Genomic DNA, 20701 nt, shown 5'->3' on the forward strand with positions numbered 1-20701 from the left:
CTACCCGGAAGTCTATGAACAACAATGCACACACAGCGGCGTACAAACAGGCCTATACAACATGGTGCGGGCCTGTCAACTCAACACGGGAATAGAAAGAGTAAAAGAACCTACGATTGAGGAGCGGAAAAAAATCTGTCCAGTTCAGACCAGAAAGCTCAGGAAGAGGTGTCGCAAAGGGCAAGAGCGGCTGCAGGATCCAAAACCCTCCCGTAATAGGGGGACCAACCATAACTTTTAGGTACAATTTAAATCTTATCATCATTATCAAATAGCGTGGCTGTCATATTCTTCGTCTGCAGCGTTATTGCTCCGAATTCTTCCGTTCTTAAGAGATAGCTTGCATAATATTAATATCCTATCTTATCAGATACGCGCTCGGTATTTGCCATACGCAATACATGTCCATGCATACAGTGCACGCTTGTGAAGACATGGCCGCTTACTACTCCTATCAATGTGATTTTTATTGCTGTCCATGTGCTTCCCAACGCGAAGATCAAAACTGCTGTTGTGAAAAGCTGTTGAGCATACTCTGGTATTCATTTCTGCATTAAACATTACTTGGAACTAAAGGATTCGTAACGTGACGTTTAAAACCTTCTTTTAACCTAGACACCCAAGACCCATCGTAAATTAGAGCTGCTGCCGCAGGCGTTTGAAGCGATTTCCACAAAGACCACTGGCTAGGAATGCGCTGTCGGTGCCCACTTCCCAGACTTCCGCTATGTGGATGTGCTTGCCATGCAGTTAAAACAGCGCAAAGGCACGCGTTCACCTTCAACGGACGGAGGCTGCACTCACAAACACAGGCCCGAAGCAACAGCGTCGTTCTTCATCGAAGCACTGCCTGCTTCCAGACACGCTCAGCGGATGGGGAAAGAGAATGGAGGAGGGGGGAGGTAAGGCGGAGTGGTGTTGCGGTGAACGAAGCGAGCGGCCACCGGCGCCAAATATTTATCATCGCCCACAACCGGGCCACGAGGATTCTTCCTGCTGGAAGCGGTGCTCGCTCGTATAAACAGCAAGCAGCCACCCATTGACCGTTAGCCACAGAAACCGGTGGATGGCTCGAGAGCGAGCCCCCCTCCCCCCCTTCCATTTCGACCCGCTGTCTTTGTTGGTGCTAGTTCAACGAGGGAAAGGTCTGTTGGGAAGCTTACGGCACAGCGCGAGCTGCTTTTACTTGGGACCTCTGAGCATTTTTCACGGAGGTGGTCGATGGAGAATATTCCCCGAAACTTTCCATGCTGCTCGCCGGGCCGTAACGGCCATAAAATGAACTAAAAAATAATCGCGTACAGATTCACAGTCCCCCGGATGAATTTCTTCTATGAATGCGTGTTTTTTTTTCTCCTCCCGTGACAAAAAAGTAAACACAACTGAGATACTGCTGAGCAGTGAAATGCACTTCGAAGGAAAAACTACGCAGCTTGCTAGGCTGTGTAACTGAAAAAAGCATTTGTATCGGCCCAGGGCTCTAGGCAGTGAAAATTTATGAATCTTACAGGGCTCTACGTTCTAATCTCCGTTGTGGGTTGGTAATCATCGAGGTTGGCTGTACATCCCAAGGTCGCAGGATCGAATCCTAGCAGCGGCGACCGCATTGGTGCCTCTACTACGACGTCTTTCACAGCGAATGTGTAGGTTCTGCACTGTGAACACAGGGCTTTAAAATTTAAACGCAATGCATTATACCACCTTGCAGTTGTCTCTCAGAAATGTAGGTGAGAGATCACCGCAAATAAGCATATTGCGAAAAAAATTATAAACCGGTTGTATTGAGTCCACATGGTAAAGTCGATCTTTTATTCCTGACCGTAACAGTGATATCCCAAACAGCAGCCAAAAGTGGAATCGGAGTTGGTGCAATACGTATGCGCACATGGAAAACTTCACCAAAAGACCACATCTTCATTTAAAATAATCGCATTGCTCCCAAACATTCTTCAGGAGGAGAATATTTGAAAGCGCCAAACATATGTTTCACTCCTAAAATATAAATCGAACATCTGGTAATAATAGCCTTATGTTTGCAATATTCGGCGACTAAATTTTTATCATTTGCGCTCTCATATTTCTTCTTCCACGTAACAGCGTATATAAATGCTCATACAGGTCCTGTAGGTGTGATAATGAATAAATTGATGAATAAATGGAAGTCGAATTTTCGCCGCTTCGTTTACGAATTCATCAACAACAACGACTGAAGCACTTTTGGGGGAATTTAGGAATGAAATTTCGGCTCACATATGGAATTCGTTATCCTTAAAAAACCACCGTTATAGCAAAAGATGGATGACTGCATCTACAAAGGAGGCCCTTGATGGATATTACAGACTCTCATACTTCGTGTTCAGTCATCCCAAAAGAAAACAGGGAAGCAACAGGGCGCATCGCAACTGCTACAACCCCGGCACCGACTTGGAGCGATGCCAGGCTTCACTGCTCGCAACGCATGGCGGCCAACGACCCCCATGCGATCGAGGCGACCTCGCTCCTTTGCTGGTGGCCGTCGGGTCATTTGCATCCGATCCAAGGCTAACTGCCTCTTTGGCCAGCGTGGTATGTGTTCATCTCCACAGGTTTCGGAGTTGTACCTTTCTGTCGCCCTTGAATATTCGGCGAAAGTAGGGCTCGTGTTTAACCGGCAGTTCTAAGCTAGACGCTGAAGCTTAATTCTGACATGTCTTGAGCATGAAAATATCAAGCCTTATTATTTTAGGCAGTTGATGCTCACACAATACACCAACTCGTGCTCAATAAGCAAGCGAATTGCAGATGAGAATGTGTTCAGGAAGGTAAAAACAGCGCTAAATTCGACACAAACCACACAGAAAGACGGACAGGACGAATTTCGCGCTGTTTTTACTTTCCCGAACACAATGTCACACCAACTAGCCCGCAAAAGGTACTGTTATGCAAATAAGTATGCGGAGATCTGCTGCTAAGGGTGAATATTTACAAATGTGCATAACTAAAACGGATAATATATAGAAGATGCGCGATTCATTTCCAGGATTCAGGGTGTAATGTCTTCAGCATGGAAATGCCAAGCCTAATTATTTTACGCATTTGATGCACACACACAGTACGCCAACTCGTGCAGAAGAAGCAAGTGAAATGCAAATCTGAAGTATGCCAAGATCTGCTGCTAAGGGGAAATATTTACATATGTGCATAAATCAAACGGATAATGCATAGAAGATACGGGATTCATTTCCGGGATTCAGGGTGGGGAAGACACGGGATTCAGCTTCCTTCTTAAAGCAAACCCAATTGATACTTCGTCGCATGGCTTCACCTTCTCAATGGAGGAAATGTTTTTTATTTGGAATATTTTTAAACTTCTTATTTCTTTGGCACTGATGAGAGGCCTTTGCAAGGCTCCTTAGGGCGATGTTTTCCTGTTGCTCCTCATTCGTATTCTTGAACCAAAATTTTAATAAAAAGTCATTCTCGGGCCGGCCTGTGGCGCTTGATAGTTTCTGTCGCACATATGCCTTCGGAACCCCACATATACGCATGCTGATTTGGGCAGTTTGTCCTTGATTGTTCTTGGTACAGAGGTATGAAGTCATTATATGTAGAGGTAGATTAAGATAATGTATGAAATAAAAAATTATGAGCTTAATTTATTCGAGAGCTTTAGAAAGACTAACCTGCTAACAAAAGCTGTGGTGCACGCAGCAAGTTTATATCGCACGTTATGGGCGAACATAATTCCGTCGCCTGTATATGTAAGAGCATACGATTGCTGAGAACTTGTATTAATCTTGCAGAGCAAATTCCGTCTCTTTGTTAGCTGGGATCCTACCAGGCATACAGAAGTAAAAGCCCAGAAAATTTGTACAAGCGCCTCTAAATTGCTCGACGGCCACCGCGTGTGGACGGCACTGAACGTCAAAAATTACCACTGGTATTTGAGTGCTTGGTACATTGCAGCGATTACCTATGGCCGCCAGAAAGAGTCAGCGCCGCCCCAGAAAGCATTTCATAAGCCAGATTCTGCATTTTGTAGGGACAGTAGACATTCAATATTGGCCCCTTCGTGCACCACCTCTCCGCCCAGTTTAATTTTCACGTAGTTACAAATGAAAATATTCGTATTGAGTTATGCTATGCTCACTACTGGCTTCCGAGAGATGGCGGTAGTAAGAGATGTCGATAAAAGCAGGGCATAAGTTTTAAGGAAGAATGATTTGAATTGTACTCTGATGAAAGCTGATTTTTTTTCTATACAACAATAGCGTTAATAGGTCCGTTAGCTGCTCCTCGTGCCTAGACAGACCATATTATATATGGAGTCTGTCTCTTATATGGAGTCTTATATTATATATATATATATATTATATTACTATATATTATATGGTGTCTTATATTATATATATATTATATTATTATATATTATATGAAGTCTGTCTATTATATATGGAGTCCGTATATTATATATATATGTTTCCATAGTATGTTAAAGACCATACGACATATCTACAAAGTTCCGCTTTAACCAACCCATGCGAGCGTACCTGCGTGGTCTTGTGTTAGCTTGTGTCACCGGAACCCAAGGGTCAAGGATCCGATCCCTGATTAATTAGCGCAATTTTATTTTCAGCACAATTCATTTAGTGTACATACTTGCAGGTCCTAAGGATGTTAGAGTCATGTTAAAACCTTCTAATAACCAATTTTCTAATCTTTTATTCACTTTTCATTCCAAAGTTCTTCGTTTGACGTCCTGACTCTCTCGACAAATCCGGCTTTTGCGCACACGCCGATGACGACACAACTACGCCGGTTCTCTGCTGAACGGGGCAGTCCCGAGAGCCTAATGCGGATAATGACCGCTAGGTTGTTTGCTCGTGCATTTTCATTAAATATTTAATCAAAGGAAAATTTATCTTTCCGTCTGACCTGTCACCATGTGTTCACATCTCTAAAGGCTTGCATATCTATGAAGTTCTGATTTAATTTCAGGGCAGAACAAATTAAACAAGGAGTTCGAACAGCGGCCTAAGCTCAGCGTTGTGTCGGTGCTACATAATGCTGCACCACTGCCCCGACATCGAGTTCCTAATACTCAGGCGGTTGAGTAGCTGGCATAGAAAGCGCTTGTCCGGTAGTCCCAAGAATATGTGCTGAAGTTAACGTACACAGGCTTATCGATGATTTAAAATTTCTTTCCTTTGAGAGGGCGAGCTGGATCAAAGACTTTAAGGGTGTTTTTTGGAGTCATGTCGAGGTGTATACCAAAGCACGGGGCGGCGTTCAAAAAAAAAAATAAAAAATTAGAGATCACTGCGGGGACCCGCACTGGGAAAATGCGACAGCATTGGCGCCTCCTCGGTTCTCGTAGCACCACTTTATCTTTTGCTTTTTGTTTGTTTATTAATTGAACTACTTAATTAGCGTACTTATGCTTTAATTAAAGGCCTACTTATTTGCTGATTATAGCTTCTTTTATCTCAATAAACCATTTTATTTTTTCAAATTTCGCGCAGTGGTCGCTTCCCATCCACCTAATATATCCCGTGCAGCCTATTTCAACCATCCAATCATTTTTGCTGATAATTAATTAACTAAATAGTCTACGTCAATGAAACGGTTTTTTCGATAGTTAACACTCATCAAATACATTCCAATTCATTTCAAACTTTATTTCCACTATTTTGCCGTCCACAGCTCTTTCACGTCCACTCACTTTATCGTCGACAGCGCTCTTTCGACGTTTTTTCGACATTTCTGGCTTTAATAAATTAACTAATCATGCTATCGACACATTTTTTTTGCGCAGCATCCTCACATCATCCTCTTTCGATTACAACCCCTCGTTTGATGCTAGCTCTTCTGAGAACGTAAGAACTGCTGCGGACACGTTTTGGTGACGGCACTAGCCTAGAAATGCTTACGCCTTAAAAATGTAGCTGTAGCCGCCAGATGCTCCAGTTTTTTTTGTTGAAACTGTGTTGAGAATTGGCTGTAAATGGTTGCCACTAAGAAGTAGCCGTTGTAACACCTATGCTGCCATTCAGTGCACTGCACATTGCCTTGCGCTTATCTTATGCATTGTCGAAAGCGCAAATGAACGTTTGTTGGGACAGTATGTTCTTAAGTATGGCACTCGGAAAGCGAAATAAATCATCCACTAGAAGAGAAAGTAGGCAGAAATTTACTGACGTTTATTAGAAAGCGTCACACTGTCAAACGTGGAGGACACAGGAACTCTGAGCATTGGAGTGGATCCCGAATGAACATTTGTTCAAAAAATCCAAAACGTTCATCTCCGGTGAACGAGAGAGTGGCATAGGATTAATAAATACTAAGCTTTGACATAAAGTCCATAATATACATTAACCACAAACATAAGGTAATAATATTGTTGCGAAATGAGTTGTATCCAAAACACAGGCTTTGTTCCCATAAAGGTACCTTCTGTGCGCTCATTAATGTGAGCACTTTCGCGCGATACACACATCGAACTGCGACCAATAAACCCATAATATACAGGACAACAATAATTTATATACATGAGACGTATATCACAGTCTGGCAGTGACCACTGAGCACTGCTGTTCTTGGCACAAAGTGTTTAAAATATCAAGCCATGGTCACCGTTATTATATTGCTGTACAAACGGCTTCCTGCGCTTTTCTAGAGGTTTGTTGTCCTTACTGTTAACGACTAGAAACTTTTCTGTCATGCAATATTTATACACAAGCTACAGACAGCGAGTATTGTTCACTACGCGCCATAAATGCAGTGTCTGGAAAATCTCAGTGCCGTTTAAAGTTTGTTCATCTTTGTACATTGACGCGAATGATGCACATATATACACGACAACACGACATACAAATAGCAGTAGTAATTACATAAAGGTTTGTGCACAATATAACAGGTCAACCGAAAGTCATGATTAGTATTGATTGTTGCGTTCTGTGGTAGACTGAACGTATGCGCAATAAACCTTGAGAGGAATACACTTTTGCGTCTAAAGGAATAAAAAAAAACTTTAAGAAAGCCGCCACAACGAAAAATTTATTGATCATTCTTGGCTTTCAAGCTGTATTGGCTTGCTCGTTAATGAATATATCGCCAAGCAAACATAATGGGACTGAGAAGAAATCCGTACACACCAGCCACAAGGCGACCTTTAAGCTTTTATATCTGGCCTAATATTTTGTTCCTGTTCGGCGCAATGTGCGAGCGTAAGCGATTGAGCATTCGCAGACAAAATACAACGAGTATACAAATGGCCGCAATACAGCGGACCAGTAAATCTTGGCACGAGCATGAAATGAAATTGAGTTACAAACGCAGCGATGACTGTCCACAAACTCCTTAAGAATGGTTTCTCCCTATGTACACAACTTAAGTCCGTCTGCCCTTTGAAGAAGTCTAGAAGGACAAGGACGGCCTCTTCTTTCGTCGCTTCTCGTTCTTGCCGAAGACAGCATCGAGCATCTTCGATACCGTCACCACAGAGAGGCGCCGCCTGACGGGCGTCAAGGACCGGAGGATCTTGGTGTCGAGTACTTGGCGGAGGATGCTCTGGAATGCCATACTGACGCCCGCGTAGCTGTCGGCTGCGGACACCTCGAAGAACTTGCAGTGGAGCCGGAGGGACAGCTGGCGGCCATCGTCGACTTCTACCTGACGGACGTGGGACAGGTCCCTCTTGTTGGCCAGCAGGATGGTGGGCAAGCATGGAAACAGCTGCTGAACCTTCTCCAGGCAGGTGCTTGCCTCATCAAAACTCCACCGGTCTTCGATGCTGTAGACGACTACGAGTGCGTCAGCCCAGCCCATCTTGTCCTCCGGAAAGTTGTTCTCCTAAAACAGACAAGATAAGAGACCAGGTTAGACGAGAGGACACAGTCACAATGTTAAGCTCTTGTTCTTCGCATAGCCGCAGATAAGGTATTGGGAACCGAAGGGTTTTCTCGGGTATAGGCACCTACAACACAGGGCCGGCTCCACTGCTTAATATTCTTACTTCCTTCAGTCGATTCATATTACCTGCCTTGGCCAGTAGGCTGTGTAAGCTGCATCCCATCATTTAGATGCGAAGAGCAATAAGGCGAAGGTGGCTTGCATAACTTAACGAAAGTTGAGTGGCAATAATGCAGGTGAGACTGGGGTACCAATGTTGCTACTATCAAAAATTAATTCTTATGACCTTTTTTCGTATGATGACCCTACAGCTATGAACACAAGCATGTAAAGGCTGGTACCACAAGTGCCGTAAAAAGGTCAGGTCTTGCGCTATAACTGCTTGAAATCGGAAACATGTCCGCAAACTGACGACCTTTGTGCAAATATTTCAAACGATAGTTCAGAAAGGCTGTAACATCTTAATAAACGATTGTTTTCATTAATCTTGGCAGTGACCTAAGCGTCATTCAGTACATGTTCCTTAATGCGCGCCTGCAATACTCGTTCACGGTGAAATCCCGAACTCGGCATAACATGTGCACAAAGAGAACGTTGAGTATGGTTGCCTACCTGATATCTCGACGTGTCGAGGATCTCCAGTTCACATTTCCGGTTGTCCACGAGCACTGTGTGCCTGTAGAGGAGGTCCTTCATGGAGCTGTACTCGCTGATGAAGCGCCTGGTTAGGAATCTCACGGTGATCGCTGTAACGAGACAGAAGTAAAAAGAGAGACGTCAGCAAACCCGAACAGTTACTGTGTTGTAACAAATGTCGGCTGACAAAAGCAGGAACATTCAAAACTTATCCTGGTACTAGTGTCCTGAGAACTGGTATTGATTTTAAATACAGCTTAATGAACTGAATTTTATTCAAGAAACAAGTTATAAACGGCTTCAAGTAGGGTGGCATATTTAAATACAGAACGTTGCAGCTATCAGACATGCGCTCTTCCTGCCTGAAGAGAAATCCACGAATTAGACCTGTCATATGCAACTCTTTCGACTACCGAATCAGGTTTCAGATCTCGGCACTAACAAATAAGCACCCTCGGTAGCGAAACATGGCAAGCGAGATATAAGCAATGACAGGCGATATGCCCGCGTCACATAGCACGGTAGCTCAAACACAGAACACCGTGAGCAAGATAGACCTGTTTGCACTGAGGTATGCTTCAACAGCTCGATACGCTCGGCAGCTATGCGGTACCGAAGAAAATAAATCCTTCAAGAAAAGCTGGCCTAAAGGCATAAAACAACAGGTTGGTGCGCTCATAGAAGCAGGGAAGTGAACTGATGGCGATGACTGAGGTTTATAGTGAACAATACAACCAGCGGGGGAGCATATAGACAAGCGAAATCTTCGCATCGGACTTGACCATCGTCCACCACATCGGAGCTAAGCGCAGCGTTCCACAGAAGCATTCAGTAATCCTGCCGACATACAGGACATCGACCGGCCACGGAATCCGGATCGCGGTACGACGCTGACCTGACGCTTCCTTGTTTAGCGGCCGTGAGCGTGGTACGACTAACAGGCACCACGCCGGGACAGTATACAGAACTGGTACTGAAGGGATGTAACGGCAAGAAATATGCCACGGCTTCACTTGGTGTTTTCTAGAGGGCTCCGTCCAAGTGTATCTTTTCCGACAGAGCGCCACACACTCACGCGTAATGTTTTAACCTGAATTCGGGACGAAGTCGGCTTCTGTTAACGTAAGAGAAAATATTTGCAATTTACTTCCATCATGGATAAACCATACACCTTGGAACATAGCCGCCGCGGTGGCTCAGTGGCTATGGTGCTCGGCTGCTGGCCCGAAAGACGTGGGTTCGATCCCGGCCGCGGCGGTTGAATTTCTTTGGCGGAGAAATTCGAGGCCCGTGTACTGTGCGATGTCAGTGCACGTTAAAGAACCCCAGGTGGTCGAAATTTCCGGAGCCCTCCACTACGGCGTCTCTCATAGCCTTAGTCGCTTTGGGACGTTAAACCCCATAAACCAACCAACCTTGGAACATAGCCGATAGGGTAGGAGGGGTTTACGTGACACTTAGCAGAATATTTTCAAACCATTAGAGTACACCACAAAGCCACGACAGCGCAGAGGAAGCGCCTTGTATCGGGCAGATGTAAGACCGGTCTCGAAGAGTCGAGTGACAATTTAGGAACTCTCAGCGAACCTACAGATACGAAGTCTGGACAATGGAGGATATGAAACAGCTGATGCTCCGTCCTCGACCTGGGCAAGGTCAGGTTTTTACCTCCTCACCCGGCCTATAGAGGAACCCTTTACATCCCGGAACGATTGCATAGAAGGGAGAGCAAGGCCGATGAAGGTCACCATTCCGCTTCGGTGTGAGAAAATGGTGTACTGTCTACACTAACACCCTGACGAAGTGACACCGGTGACACCAAATCGCGATTCCACAGCTGCCGGTAACGGAATAATTCACCCGACTACCGCACAGCCAGTTTTTGAAATGCGCCTGGGAACTGTATACAAATGGTGAAAGCATAATTGTATTATAATTTTTTCTTAGTGCACCGTCATTCCTGACAATGGAGGTAGTTTTTATAATTTTAAAAGATTTCTTACTAAGGCTCCGAAAATTGCTGACAATGAGCATTACCGACCACCTTTATAAAAGGCGAAATTATGCACCATCATGTGAGTCAGGACTGCAGTGAAAACGTATTCCAGAGTAATGGACGAAAATTCTACAGGCCTAGCTCTGGGACAGCAGACGAAACCCGCTTGCACTTCCTCGCTAAATATTCCTCTATAGACAGCCACAGGGACAAGAGAAAGCGCGTTGCCGAAGCAATAAAAGGAGATATTCACTGACCTGATTTCCCGACACTCTGCTTTCCAACGACGACGACCCGGATTGGTGACAGTCCACTACTCTTGCGGGTCATTGCCGTGGTCCCTTGGGGCGACGTCTTGAAGATCTCCGAAGCGGACCAGCGGTGTCGTTTTCCACCTCACCAAGTTCTTCGGCGAAAGCCGGTTTGCAGCGAGTCCGCGAAAACGTCTCTCGTTGACCCCGACCGACTACACAGTGAGACGCGCACTCTCTACAAACAGGACGCGCTCCGACAGGACGGCGGACAACTCCGGAGCCGAGAGGCTGCCACACGTGCGACGGAGAGGAACGGAACGACACGATCGTCTCGGAATGCTCCGCTCCGTTAGCTCCGTTGCTCTAGCGCTAAAGGACGCGATGGCTGCGGCTCCGTTGGTTTTATGGCGCGCTTCTCAGCCACGTGATCCTTTCTGTCGGCCAATAGGCGGCGCCGCTGGTTTCTGTGAACGTGCTCCCCGGACGCGAGGCGCGTGGCGCTTTGACTCAGATCCCCCGGTGCTTTTCGCTCCGCTCCTCAGTTTCTCCGGCGGCGTTGAGCAGGCCGGAGGTCCGATACGCGCTCATTGATGTCTAGTTTTGCACTGCTGCTTTGGCATCTTCTTCGCGTGTTGAAATAATGCTTACCACCTGCGAAGTGATATATATGATGGGATCAACATAGAAACTTCGTTACGTCAATGTGCAAAGTTTTTGACAAGTAGTTTTTTTATATCCACGGAATAAAAGCAAGGGCTGTGCATATTTCTAATGGGCTCACTGTAAATAACGCATGCATAGCACAATTTAGAACTTCCTGCAACATGTCTCCTCATGACTTGGCGCGGTACAATGGAATTCACAATATGCCATTCTCTACCTATACGGATGGTAAAAAAATTTAAATAGGAAAAATAGTAGCTAAGATTCGTAGGCGCCCGTGAATTGGTGTTGTTTCTTCGTACGTAAGAGCGGCGAAAAGAGGGTACCCTGCTATCATGCTACGTTGAACATTCCCCCTATATCCGTGCAGTAATGTGCTAGAAAAATATGCGTGGACTTCGCTTGAAATCTTTGCTCGGGGTCCATACAGCTGTTGTTTGATTACCACCACGACTTGTGTCATCGGTTGGACGCTTAAAGATAAACTCTACACCTGACTTTTAGCGCCAAAGCTCACCGGTGAAACCTCGCATCCTTCCTTATGCACTTCACTAATAAAGTTTGAAGTGGGTTCTTAAATAAACCCCTTATAAAGTACAATACTCAACATTCAGAATAAAGCATTTTATAGCATCTAATAGAACAAGAAATGCTTTGATGGCATTACCTCCAATTTTCTGATGCGGAGCAGGAAATATATATATATATATATATATATCACTGATAAAATTATTCCAGGAAATGCATGCATCGCTAGTGTGGTATATCCGGTGCTTCGGAAGCTCTTATTGTTCTGGATCCACTTCCGAAATTATCCTTTTCTTAATCTCTTTTCCGGAACACTCTTCACGTTCATTAATGCTCTAATGCTCATACACGGAAAATATTTGTAAATATTCACTGCCTCCCAGCATTCAACCATTTCTGACACTTGCCTCACACAGCACATTTTAAGAGAAACATATCAACGCTTATTTGAAATCGGAAAATTACACATAATTTCTTGACATATGCCAATGGCAAAATTGCGCTTAAACTGAAACACATTAAATTAAAAGCAAAATGAAAAATTATTTCTTTATTTGATGATCTTATATACGGCAGCCGTTAAACTTATATGTTTGTGACTCTCAGAGTTGGTTATCTTTTGCGAATAGTCGTCGCCTCAGTAGGCATCCTGCATCTCTTACAGCTGATACTTCCGCTTTTCTTTGATAATTATGTTTGTAATAATGTTCGCGTTTTGCGGTGATGATTTGATAGTTTTGTGATTATGAAACTAAACTACAGAAAATATTTGTAATTAGCATGATATGTATTACGGCTGGCAGTAAAGAGTGAATGTGTTCCTGGTTTGAGAATTCACCTTTTCCTTATCTTCTGGCCGCCGTCTCTATATTCGGCTCGTTTGTTGGCGAAATTTGTGAAGGTTTCACCTCCTGTCTTGCAAAGAGCTTTCATATCCACCCTTTGCATAAGTTCCGCTAAAACATCATGGTTCATCGGTAAAGATTTTTTACATCAAAGTGGAGAAAGCTTCTCTTGTGAAAGCACAGATCCTCGCCTGCCTATTTTCCCCAGGCGCCAAGCATGCGTATCGAAAGACTTTCTTGCTCGGTCCCTAAAAATCGATCGTTGTTTACCTTTTCTCAGCTAACGCTTCAGTGTTTACAGGTTATCTTTGGTTGGTTCCCCTTGAAAATTCCGGCAGTCTAACGTTAAAATATGGATTCCTAAAAAACATAGATCGTAGTCGTTTCCGTAGTCCAGAAAATAAAATCGCAATGAAATCTGTAATGGCCTGGTTATTTTGACACTCCGGATCACCTCCGAAACAAGCAAGAATCCACTGCGCCCATACGCCGCAATCACCCTTGTTAGGTATAGGTGATGTTCCATCTGGGCTGCTTCTTCAAAGGCTGGTGTTTTCAAAACGACGTACAAACGAGGTTCTGACAGTTATTTGTTTGATCCGTAGGAGGAAGAAAAGTTAATGGTTTCACATACTGAAAAGTGGTGCAGTTTGTGAGTCGTAGAGAAAAAAAGCTGAATGACTGCGCAATAAATTGGGGATAGATAAAGGAAACACAGGTAACATACGGTGGACCTCGACTGCTCAACTACTCCCATTTGGTTGCGTCTTTTCTTTGAGATGAGGCTGCTAACCATACAATATGCATCATCCCTAGTTTCATCAATTATTTAATTATCTAAGTTTTGTACTGTACACATCATTCAAAAATTTGAATTTTATTCTACTGCCAGTGCTCTCGAATCAGTGCACAAAACACTAAAAGCTTAGCGGGCTCTAAACACACCAAGCCTAACTTATTTTCAGGTTCGAGACAAATTCGCCGTCATAACATATGATGTTACATATCACAGACACAAATGTTGGCTTTAGTGACGTTCTCGGCACCCTTTTTTCCTTGCTGCATGCCTCTGTGCTCTAAAAATGCATCAGTATCATTTCAAGTCTGCACGCGTTTTCCTGGTTCGCTCCTACAATGGAGCCTGTGTTTCAGTTTATTTTTTCTTAATTTTCTACTTAAGAGTTCTCCATGTGCCGCCAGTTGCCGGAGCAATTTAGAGTCTGTTCTTCCCTCCCAGATTTTTCTCGCCCGCTCTTCCAGAGTCCGAGCCACGAGCTGCTAGCTGCCACGTGTTAGTAGGTCGGACGCCACGCTACGAGGAAGAGAAATAAAAGAATGCTTAAGACGTCCCCCGCGCTTGCTTTTAAATAGAGTCGTTAGGTGTCTCCTTGTGTCGACTACGGCTCGTGGGTGATGAATCAAGGGTTGCGCTTGCTCGGTTCTGCACCGCCCTCGCATAAGGACTGCTTAGGGACGCTGCCCTCGCCTTCTGTGGCTCGATCGGTCTCCAGAGAGCAGTCGAGATGTCGTGGCCCGCAAACACGTGTATACCGTGTACACAACGTTCCTGGAAAATTCCCGTGAAGGAGAGAAGACGTAGGTAGTGACGTAGCCGCTTGAGGGTATGCGCTTTTCTTGCGGATGTTGCGTGATGAGAGATAGAAGGCAGTGGCCGAGCAACTAGAAGGCGTCCAGTCCATGGGCATTACCCGTGGACGCGTGGGCCGCCCCTGCTTTCAGTGAGCTCGGAACTTCAGCTTTAGAATCTTCCTGAATAGACATGAAAAACTCAGGCCTTTGTTGTGTGAGTTGGTTCCGCATACCTAAAAATTAAGCGTAGAATGGACAGGACGAGAACAAGCTCGTAGTTCTTCCCGCAGAAGTTGTCACTTCCCGATTGTTCTCTCCCTATTCCGCTTAGTTCTAACTACCCAGAAGGGTCTTCATTAACAATGAAATTCTTTGTAATGAAGTTCCCTGTGCAATTATTCAATAAATAAATCAATCAACCGACCAGTAATCCTATCCATCAACACAAACGGTGATTAAGAGGTGGCGCAAGGGAATTTACGTTGAAAGGGACAACTGTGAGGAGATATTGTAAAATGCCTGTTTGCTTCCGTAGGCCAGAGTTTGAGTTACCTTGACGACGCGCGCTTCGTTTTATTCCCCTTCAGAGCCTTTTGCCTCTCGATGAAAGCGCATTCAAATTGTGTCTTGCGTGGGCTGAGTCGGGCTGGGTTGGCGGAGACGAAGCAGGAGCACTAACAGACTGGAACGGAGAAAAGCCACACACGCGTGCTTGTCTGTGCATGTCCAGATGCATGCCTCTTCCCTTCTCTCCCGTCCCGTACGTTAGTGCTGTTACTTCATATCCGTCATTCGTAGATTTATTTCATAAATCTTAAAGGGGAGTTATGGTTGTCTCGGAGTTTAGCCTTCTTTGGCTAGGTCACGTTTGCCAGTCGTGCTGTTTAAGCCAATTTGCTTCAGGCAGCGTTGTAAAGAAGGAGCGCGCTGTTTCGTTTCGTCACTAAAGCTCGTGCTCCTATAGTATTATCTACGAAAGATCCCCCCTCAGCACAGTGATCAAACCTGTGCGTGTATGTAGGATACTGGCGGGAAAAGAAGAAAAAACGAGTGCAGCATGAACCATCAGGCCCCGTTTGTCACTAGTGGCGTCGGGGTGGTAAACAAGTTGCTGTTGTCATGCTGTACTAAGTATGCCGGACAAACCAGCCGATGCACAGTCAGGGACAAAAGTCTCCGGACCACATGTTCCTCTAACGAAGCCGATAGCTCTGGTATTAGTCGGCGGCTGGACACCACATTTGTGGAGGTAAAAACTAATTTTTGTTCTTTCATCTGCACAAGTGCGGTCTCCAGCCGCTGTCTGATAGTAGAGCTATAAGCTTCTCTTGAGGAACACGTGGTCCGGAGACTTTTCTCCCCGACTGTACATACGAGAAGTTAAGGTAACACAGCAGGTGGTTAGACGTTGAGTCACTTAATAATCATTCATTGGCATTGCCGCACGTGCGGGATCAATGACATAAAAAATGGAAAAAATGCTAACCTTTGTTTCCAAAAGTGACGACTCTTCAGGCACCGAGAACAATTGGTCTGTGAACTGATGGATGTCTTCCACATGTGCATGTTCCAAGAAATCTGTATTGATGAACCATCCGTTGTACTGACTGATTAAATATTTGAATTTTTACCGTCTGCATTGGGTTATCAGTGAAATAACTGAGCTGTGTTGCTTATGTCTCTTTTTTTTTACTACTCCACGTATGTGAATTTTTCTGTTGACGATTGCTGCTTCGCTGTTCTTTATTCTTTGTTTAGTCTTTGTCTATTTTCTGTCCGAACCAGTACTTTCCGAAATAAATTTTCATTTGTGAGTTAGTGCTTGTTCTTGTGGTTCTTCGTCGTGTCGTCGTCTTCAAGCGCATTTTTACACGATGTAAGTAGGGTGTCAGACAGGCAGACACGATCTCGCCTATCCTGTTCATCGTCTTTATACAGGAGGTATTCCGAGGCCTGGATTCGGTACAGTTGGGGATGAGAGTTAATGGATAATACCTAAGTAATTTCCGATTCGCTGATGACATTGCTTTGCTAAGTCACTCAGGAGATGAGCTGCAACGCATGTTCAATGACTTAGACAGGTACAGCAGAATGGTGCAGAACAGGCAGAGCAGGCGCAGCAGAAAAATCAACATGCAGAAAACTTAAGTAATGGTCAATAGTCTCGCAAAGTAACAGCAATTTACAATTGTTAGCGAGGTGCTGGCAGTCATAAGGGAGTACATCTACTCAGGACAAGTAGTTGGCGCTGATCCACATCATGAGAGGGAAATAACTAGAATAAGAATGGGGTGGAGCGCATATGGCTTCTCTCAGATCATGAATGGCAGTTTACCAATATCACTTAAGACAAGAGTATACAACAGCTGTATCTTACCGGTACTCACCTATGGGGCAGAAACATGGAGGCTAACGAAAAGGGTTCAGATTAATATTTGGACTACGCAGTGAGCTACGGAAGGAAAAATTATAGCTGTAAAGTTAGGAGGCCACAAGTGGGCATAGTGGGTGAGTCAACAAACGCTGATTAATGACATATTAGTCGAAATCAAGAGTAGGAAATGTGCTTTGGCAGGGCATGCAATGCAAAGGCAAGGTAACCACTGGTCCTTAAGGGTAACGGAGTGGATTCCAAGGGAAGGCAAGCCTAGCAGGGGGCGGCAGAAAGTTAGGTGGGCGGATGAGATTAAGAAGTTGTTTGCGGGGATAGGGTGGCCGCAGCTGGCAAAGGACGAGGTTAATTGGAGAGACATGGTAGAGGCCTTTGCCCTGCACTGGGCATAGTCAGACTGATGATGATGATGAAGTGTGCATGCACGTACGCATGTATATAAGCTACGCGAAGAGTTGCTCCTCTGGGCACGTTGAACTTGACCTACGGCGCAGTGGATCCTGGAGATGAGGTCGTCGTCTCAGTTTTGCGCTTTGAACTCTCAGATGACCGGCGCACGGTGCTTGTGTTCTCTTCACGTATAAAAACGGCGCCGCAGAGAACGCGGTATGCCCAAACGGAACAGCTTAAGGGTGGAGCTCGCTTTTCAGGTAGTGACCGCTTCCTATTCGAATGTCTTTCCGCGCACGTCCCCTGTTCTAGCGGCGCATACGATGCGCTTCCACCTGACGCTCCGTCTAGGCTGCTTTATAAGAAAAACTAAGTTAAAAAAAAAAACATGCGGCAGTCCAAAAGCAGTCACAACCGTACCGAAGGTTTCTCAAGTTTCCTAGTGTGCTCGACTGTTTTGTTTGCAGCTCACGACGGGGGACTCCGGCGGTTGCAGATTATGCAAATGTTGAGGAAGCAGTTGGGGGTGGGTTGGGGCGTTGAAACCTAGGTTTCTCCAGTAACCTTCGATTGCGACCAGGGGCATACAGTGCTGAGGTATAATAGAAGACTCCAAGAAGAGGTACTTGAATGTTCCGGTGCCAGATGACACGCGAGCTGCGTGGCATGGCAGCAGGCAATAATACACGATGTCTTGAGCTTCTCCTCCGGTAATTTAGGGTGTGAAAATGAGATATTATCCACCAGGAGCAGTGTGTTTAATCGATTCGTTTTGGTGTTCTTTCTTTCAGACCGTTATCGTTGGTCGCGGCTTCGCGATGACGTAGGACGTGTTGTCACGTAGTATCAAGAGAGGAAAAGGAAGCGCTTGAAACAACGGCCTCTGGAAATCGGAAGAGAACAGCGTAGAATCGTGAGTGCTTTAAAGCCAAATTTTCCTCACCTTTTATTTTTTTGCCCATAAGATTAATTTCTCATTCGTGAGTGCTTCCAGAACATTCGGAATATCTATCGCAATTATTCCGTGCTCGCGCCCTGGGATTGTCACACTTTCCAAACTAAAGAAAGAATTTGTAATTTGGAAACCAAGGTATAAAATGTTTTTGGATATATATTGGTACGCGACTGCGCAGAGCTGTAACTATATCCTCATTAAGCACAATTAAGAAGCAAGTCAATGTTACGCAATATATTTCTTAATGACCCTTTTTCTATGTTTACATTTTAGTGTCCTGATCAATCATTCGTTTACTCTACCAGTTATTTAAGGCTCGGTTGTTGACTCCAGGCATACACTAGCAATAAGATATCGCTGCGTGCTGAAAACGTACAAAACTAAAGAGCAGCGAAGAACATTCTGGCTAACTAATCAAACCTCTTGCGTGGAAGAACGTATCTCGCCCAAATACTACGAAGACGGTAAAGTGGAAAACAACCTCACCCTGCCACCTCGAGGATTTTAAGTAATGCCCTCATTACCAGCTTCTTTAAGAAAACACCATTTATGTTTATATTTGGTCCTACCACAGGCTATATTAGGATAAAAGTCCTGGTCAATGCCCTCGCCCAATTGTCCTGACATTGGTGTTAACCTCATTTCACGGAGGCACTTGCCATTCAACTGCGATTTGACGCTGTACTCGCCAACAACTTCTTATGGAAATGTAGCAGAGGCCAGGCAAGAAATTTAAGGAGATGGTCGCTTATTCTTTGGGGAGTGGGAGTAGCAACCCTGCACCCTCTCTCGAGGTCCCCTCCTTCACCCCTCCTTCACCCCTCCGCACCCGTGTCCCGAACGACGAACAAGCCATTGCCTACGGCATGGGTACCAAAGGCCGCCTCATTCCCTTCCCCGCCTATTCTCTGGTCCATTGGAACCGCCATGTCATGAGAACCGGCCGACGCTATGGGCTGGAGGGCCTAATTTGAGACTCATTCGCCACTGCCTTCTTTACTTGTATCCGACTATAGTACCGACTACCAGGGGTAGTTTAAGTCTGTTACTTGTTACTCGAGTGAAATGCCTTCTGCGAATAGTTTTGATTCCTCACTGCGAACACCGTAGCAGAAATGGGGAGCAAATCTTCTGAGCTGTAAAAAGGAGAGAAAGGAATGTAAAGTCACAGGGTCGGAACGGGCAACGTAGGGAACGTTGGAGGACGGGGTATGTGGGGCACATTCAACAAACAGCTTACGCCCACGGCTTCCAAGACTGCAGAACATCATATCTGATTACCGAGATCCCGTCAACTCTTAGAAAATGCCCCTCGCTGATATCCAATAAGCTCTGACCTTTTCCCTCCAAGGCCAGCCCAACTCAACAAATTTTCTGATCTCATCTTCGCACCCAGCTTATTCCCACCCTTAGCTGTTTTTCCCTTTCCTTTCACAACGCACCTTTACGCGAAAGAAACATCGGCTATCTTTCCCGCGTATTAGATGTCCGCCGAAATTCGTTTTCTGACCGCAAATGTCTTGTCCTAAATGAAACGCCGACCCACAATCTCTCACCAGACAACAGGGATGTTGATGCGGCTTTCTGAAAGCAGGGAAAACGCAGGCGTAGAAAGCATTCAGTACACTTCCAGCTCCGAAATTTTGGACAAAAATTTGAACTTTGCACGTATCTGCGATAAATTATCGTAGTGCTAGCGACTGCATTCGCTTATAAAAATGGCCTATAGACAGTCTATAGGCTTCTTATCGACTCTATTGAATTCCTATAGATATTGCTTTTTGTCTCTTCATAGTCTGTAGACTTTCTATAGATAAGTCTACTAAAAGTCTTATTTATTGGACATTAACGTCCCAAGGCAACTCAGGCTATGAGGTGCGCCGTAGTGAAGGTTTCTGGAAATTTCGACCACCTGGGGTTCTTTAACGTGCACTGACATCGCACAGTACACACACCTCTAGAATTGCGCCTCCATCGAAATTCGGCCTCCGCGGCCGGGATGGAACCCGCGTCTTTCGGGTCAGCAGCCGAGCGCCGTAACACTTAGCCACCACGGCGGGTAAGTCTACTAAAAGTTAATGGCCCTAAATCTATAGAATCTATAGATTTTGTATAGACTGTGTATGGCATTTATATTGCCTATAGACTTTTCTCTAGGATTTGTCTACATAAAGTCTAAAGGCGTTTTAGACAGAAGTCTATAGACACACTATAGACTGTCAAACTTTTTTAAGGGTTGGCCGATAATCAGCGTCTTTATATTTTGGGTTCGTGGCTTGCATGATCATGTCAACAAAGAAACATAGCTGCTTCTCCAGCTATTCGCAGAAACATAACATTTTGACGACAAATGCTTGCGCAGCCTTTCAATCAAACGGTTGTAAATACATCCCATCGAGAGGCGCTCGTCTTGAAAGCGATAATGTAAATGAAGCCATGGGGGAAGTTGAAGCTCCCATCAATTAATCTCCTCGTGTTTATGGTGCCATACATTGCCCTTTCTAACAAAGAACTCTTCGAAGATCTTACCCGACTCGTACCAGTTGAGAGCAGTTGTTTTCC

The 20701-nt window shown here is 45.0% G+C and overlaps 2 protein-coding genes across 2 annotated transcripts in view; one reads left to right on the forward strand and one right to left on the reverse strand.

Moving 5' to 3' along the window:
• ktub (Tub domain-containing protein ktub) overlaps positions 1-20701 on the forward strand; it is a 339341-nt gene that overhangs the window by 12807 nt on the left and 305833 nt on the right. The gene's annotated exons all lie outside the window — the stretch shown is intronic.
• On the reverse strand, positions 6159-11243 carry LOC149330272 (ras-related and estrogen-regulated growth inhibitor-like). Its single transcript, XM_089559797.1, has 3 exons — positions 10780-11243; positions 8503-8636; positions 6159-7830 (listed from the first exon to the last, which is right to left on the reverse strand). The coding sequence occupies exons 1-3, from the start codon at positions 10850-10852 to the stop codon at positions 7396-7398; spliced, it is 642 nt and encodes a 213-aa protein (XP_089415923.1). The 5' UTR covers positions 10853-11243; the 3' UTR covers positions 6159-7395.

This window comes from Amblyomma mixtum, chromosome 9, assembly GCF_055824585.1.
Source record: "Amblyomma mixtum isolate Tamu chromosome 9, ASM5582458v1, whole genome shotgun sequence".
NCBI classification, from domain to species: domain Eukaryota; kingdom Metazoa; phylum Arthropoda; class Arachnida; order Ixodida; family Ixodidae; genus Amblyomma; species Amblyomma mixtum.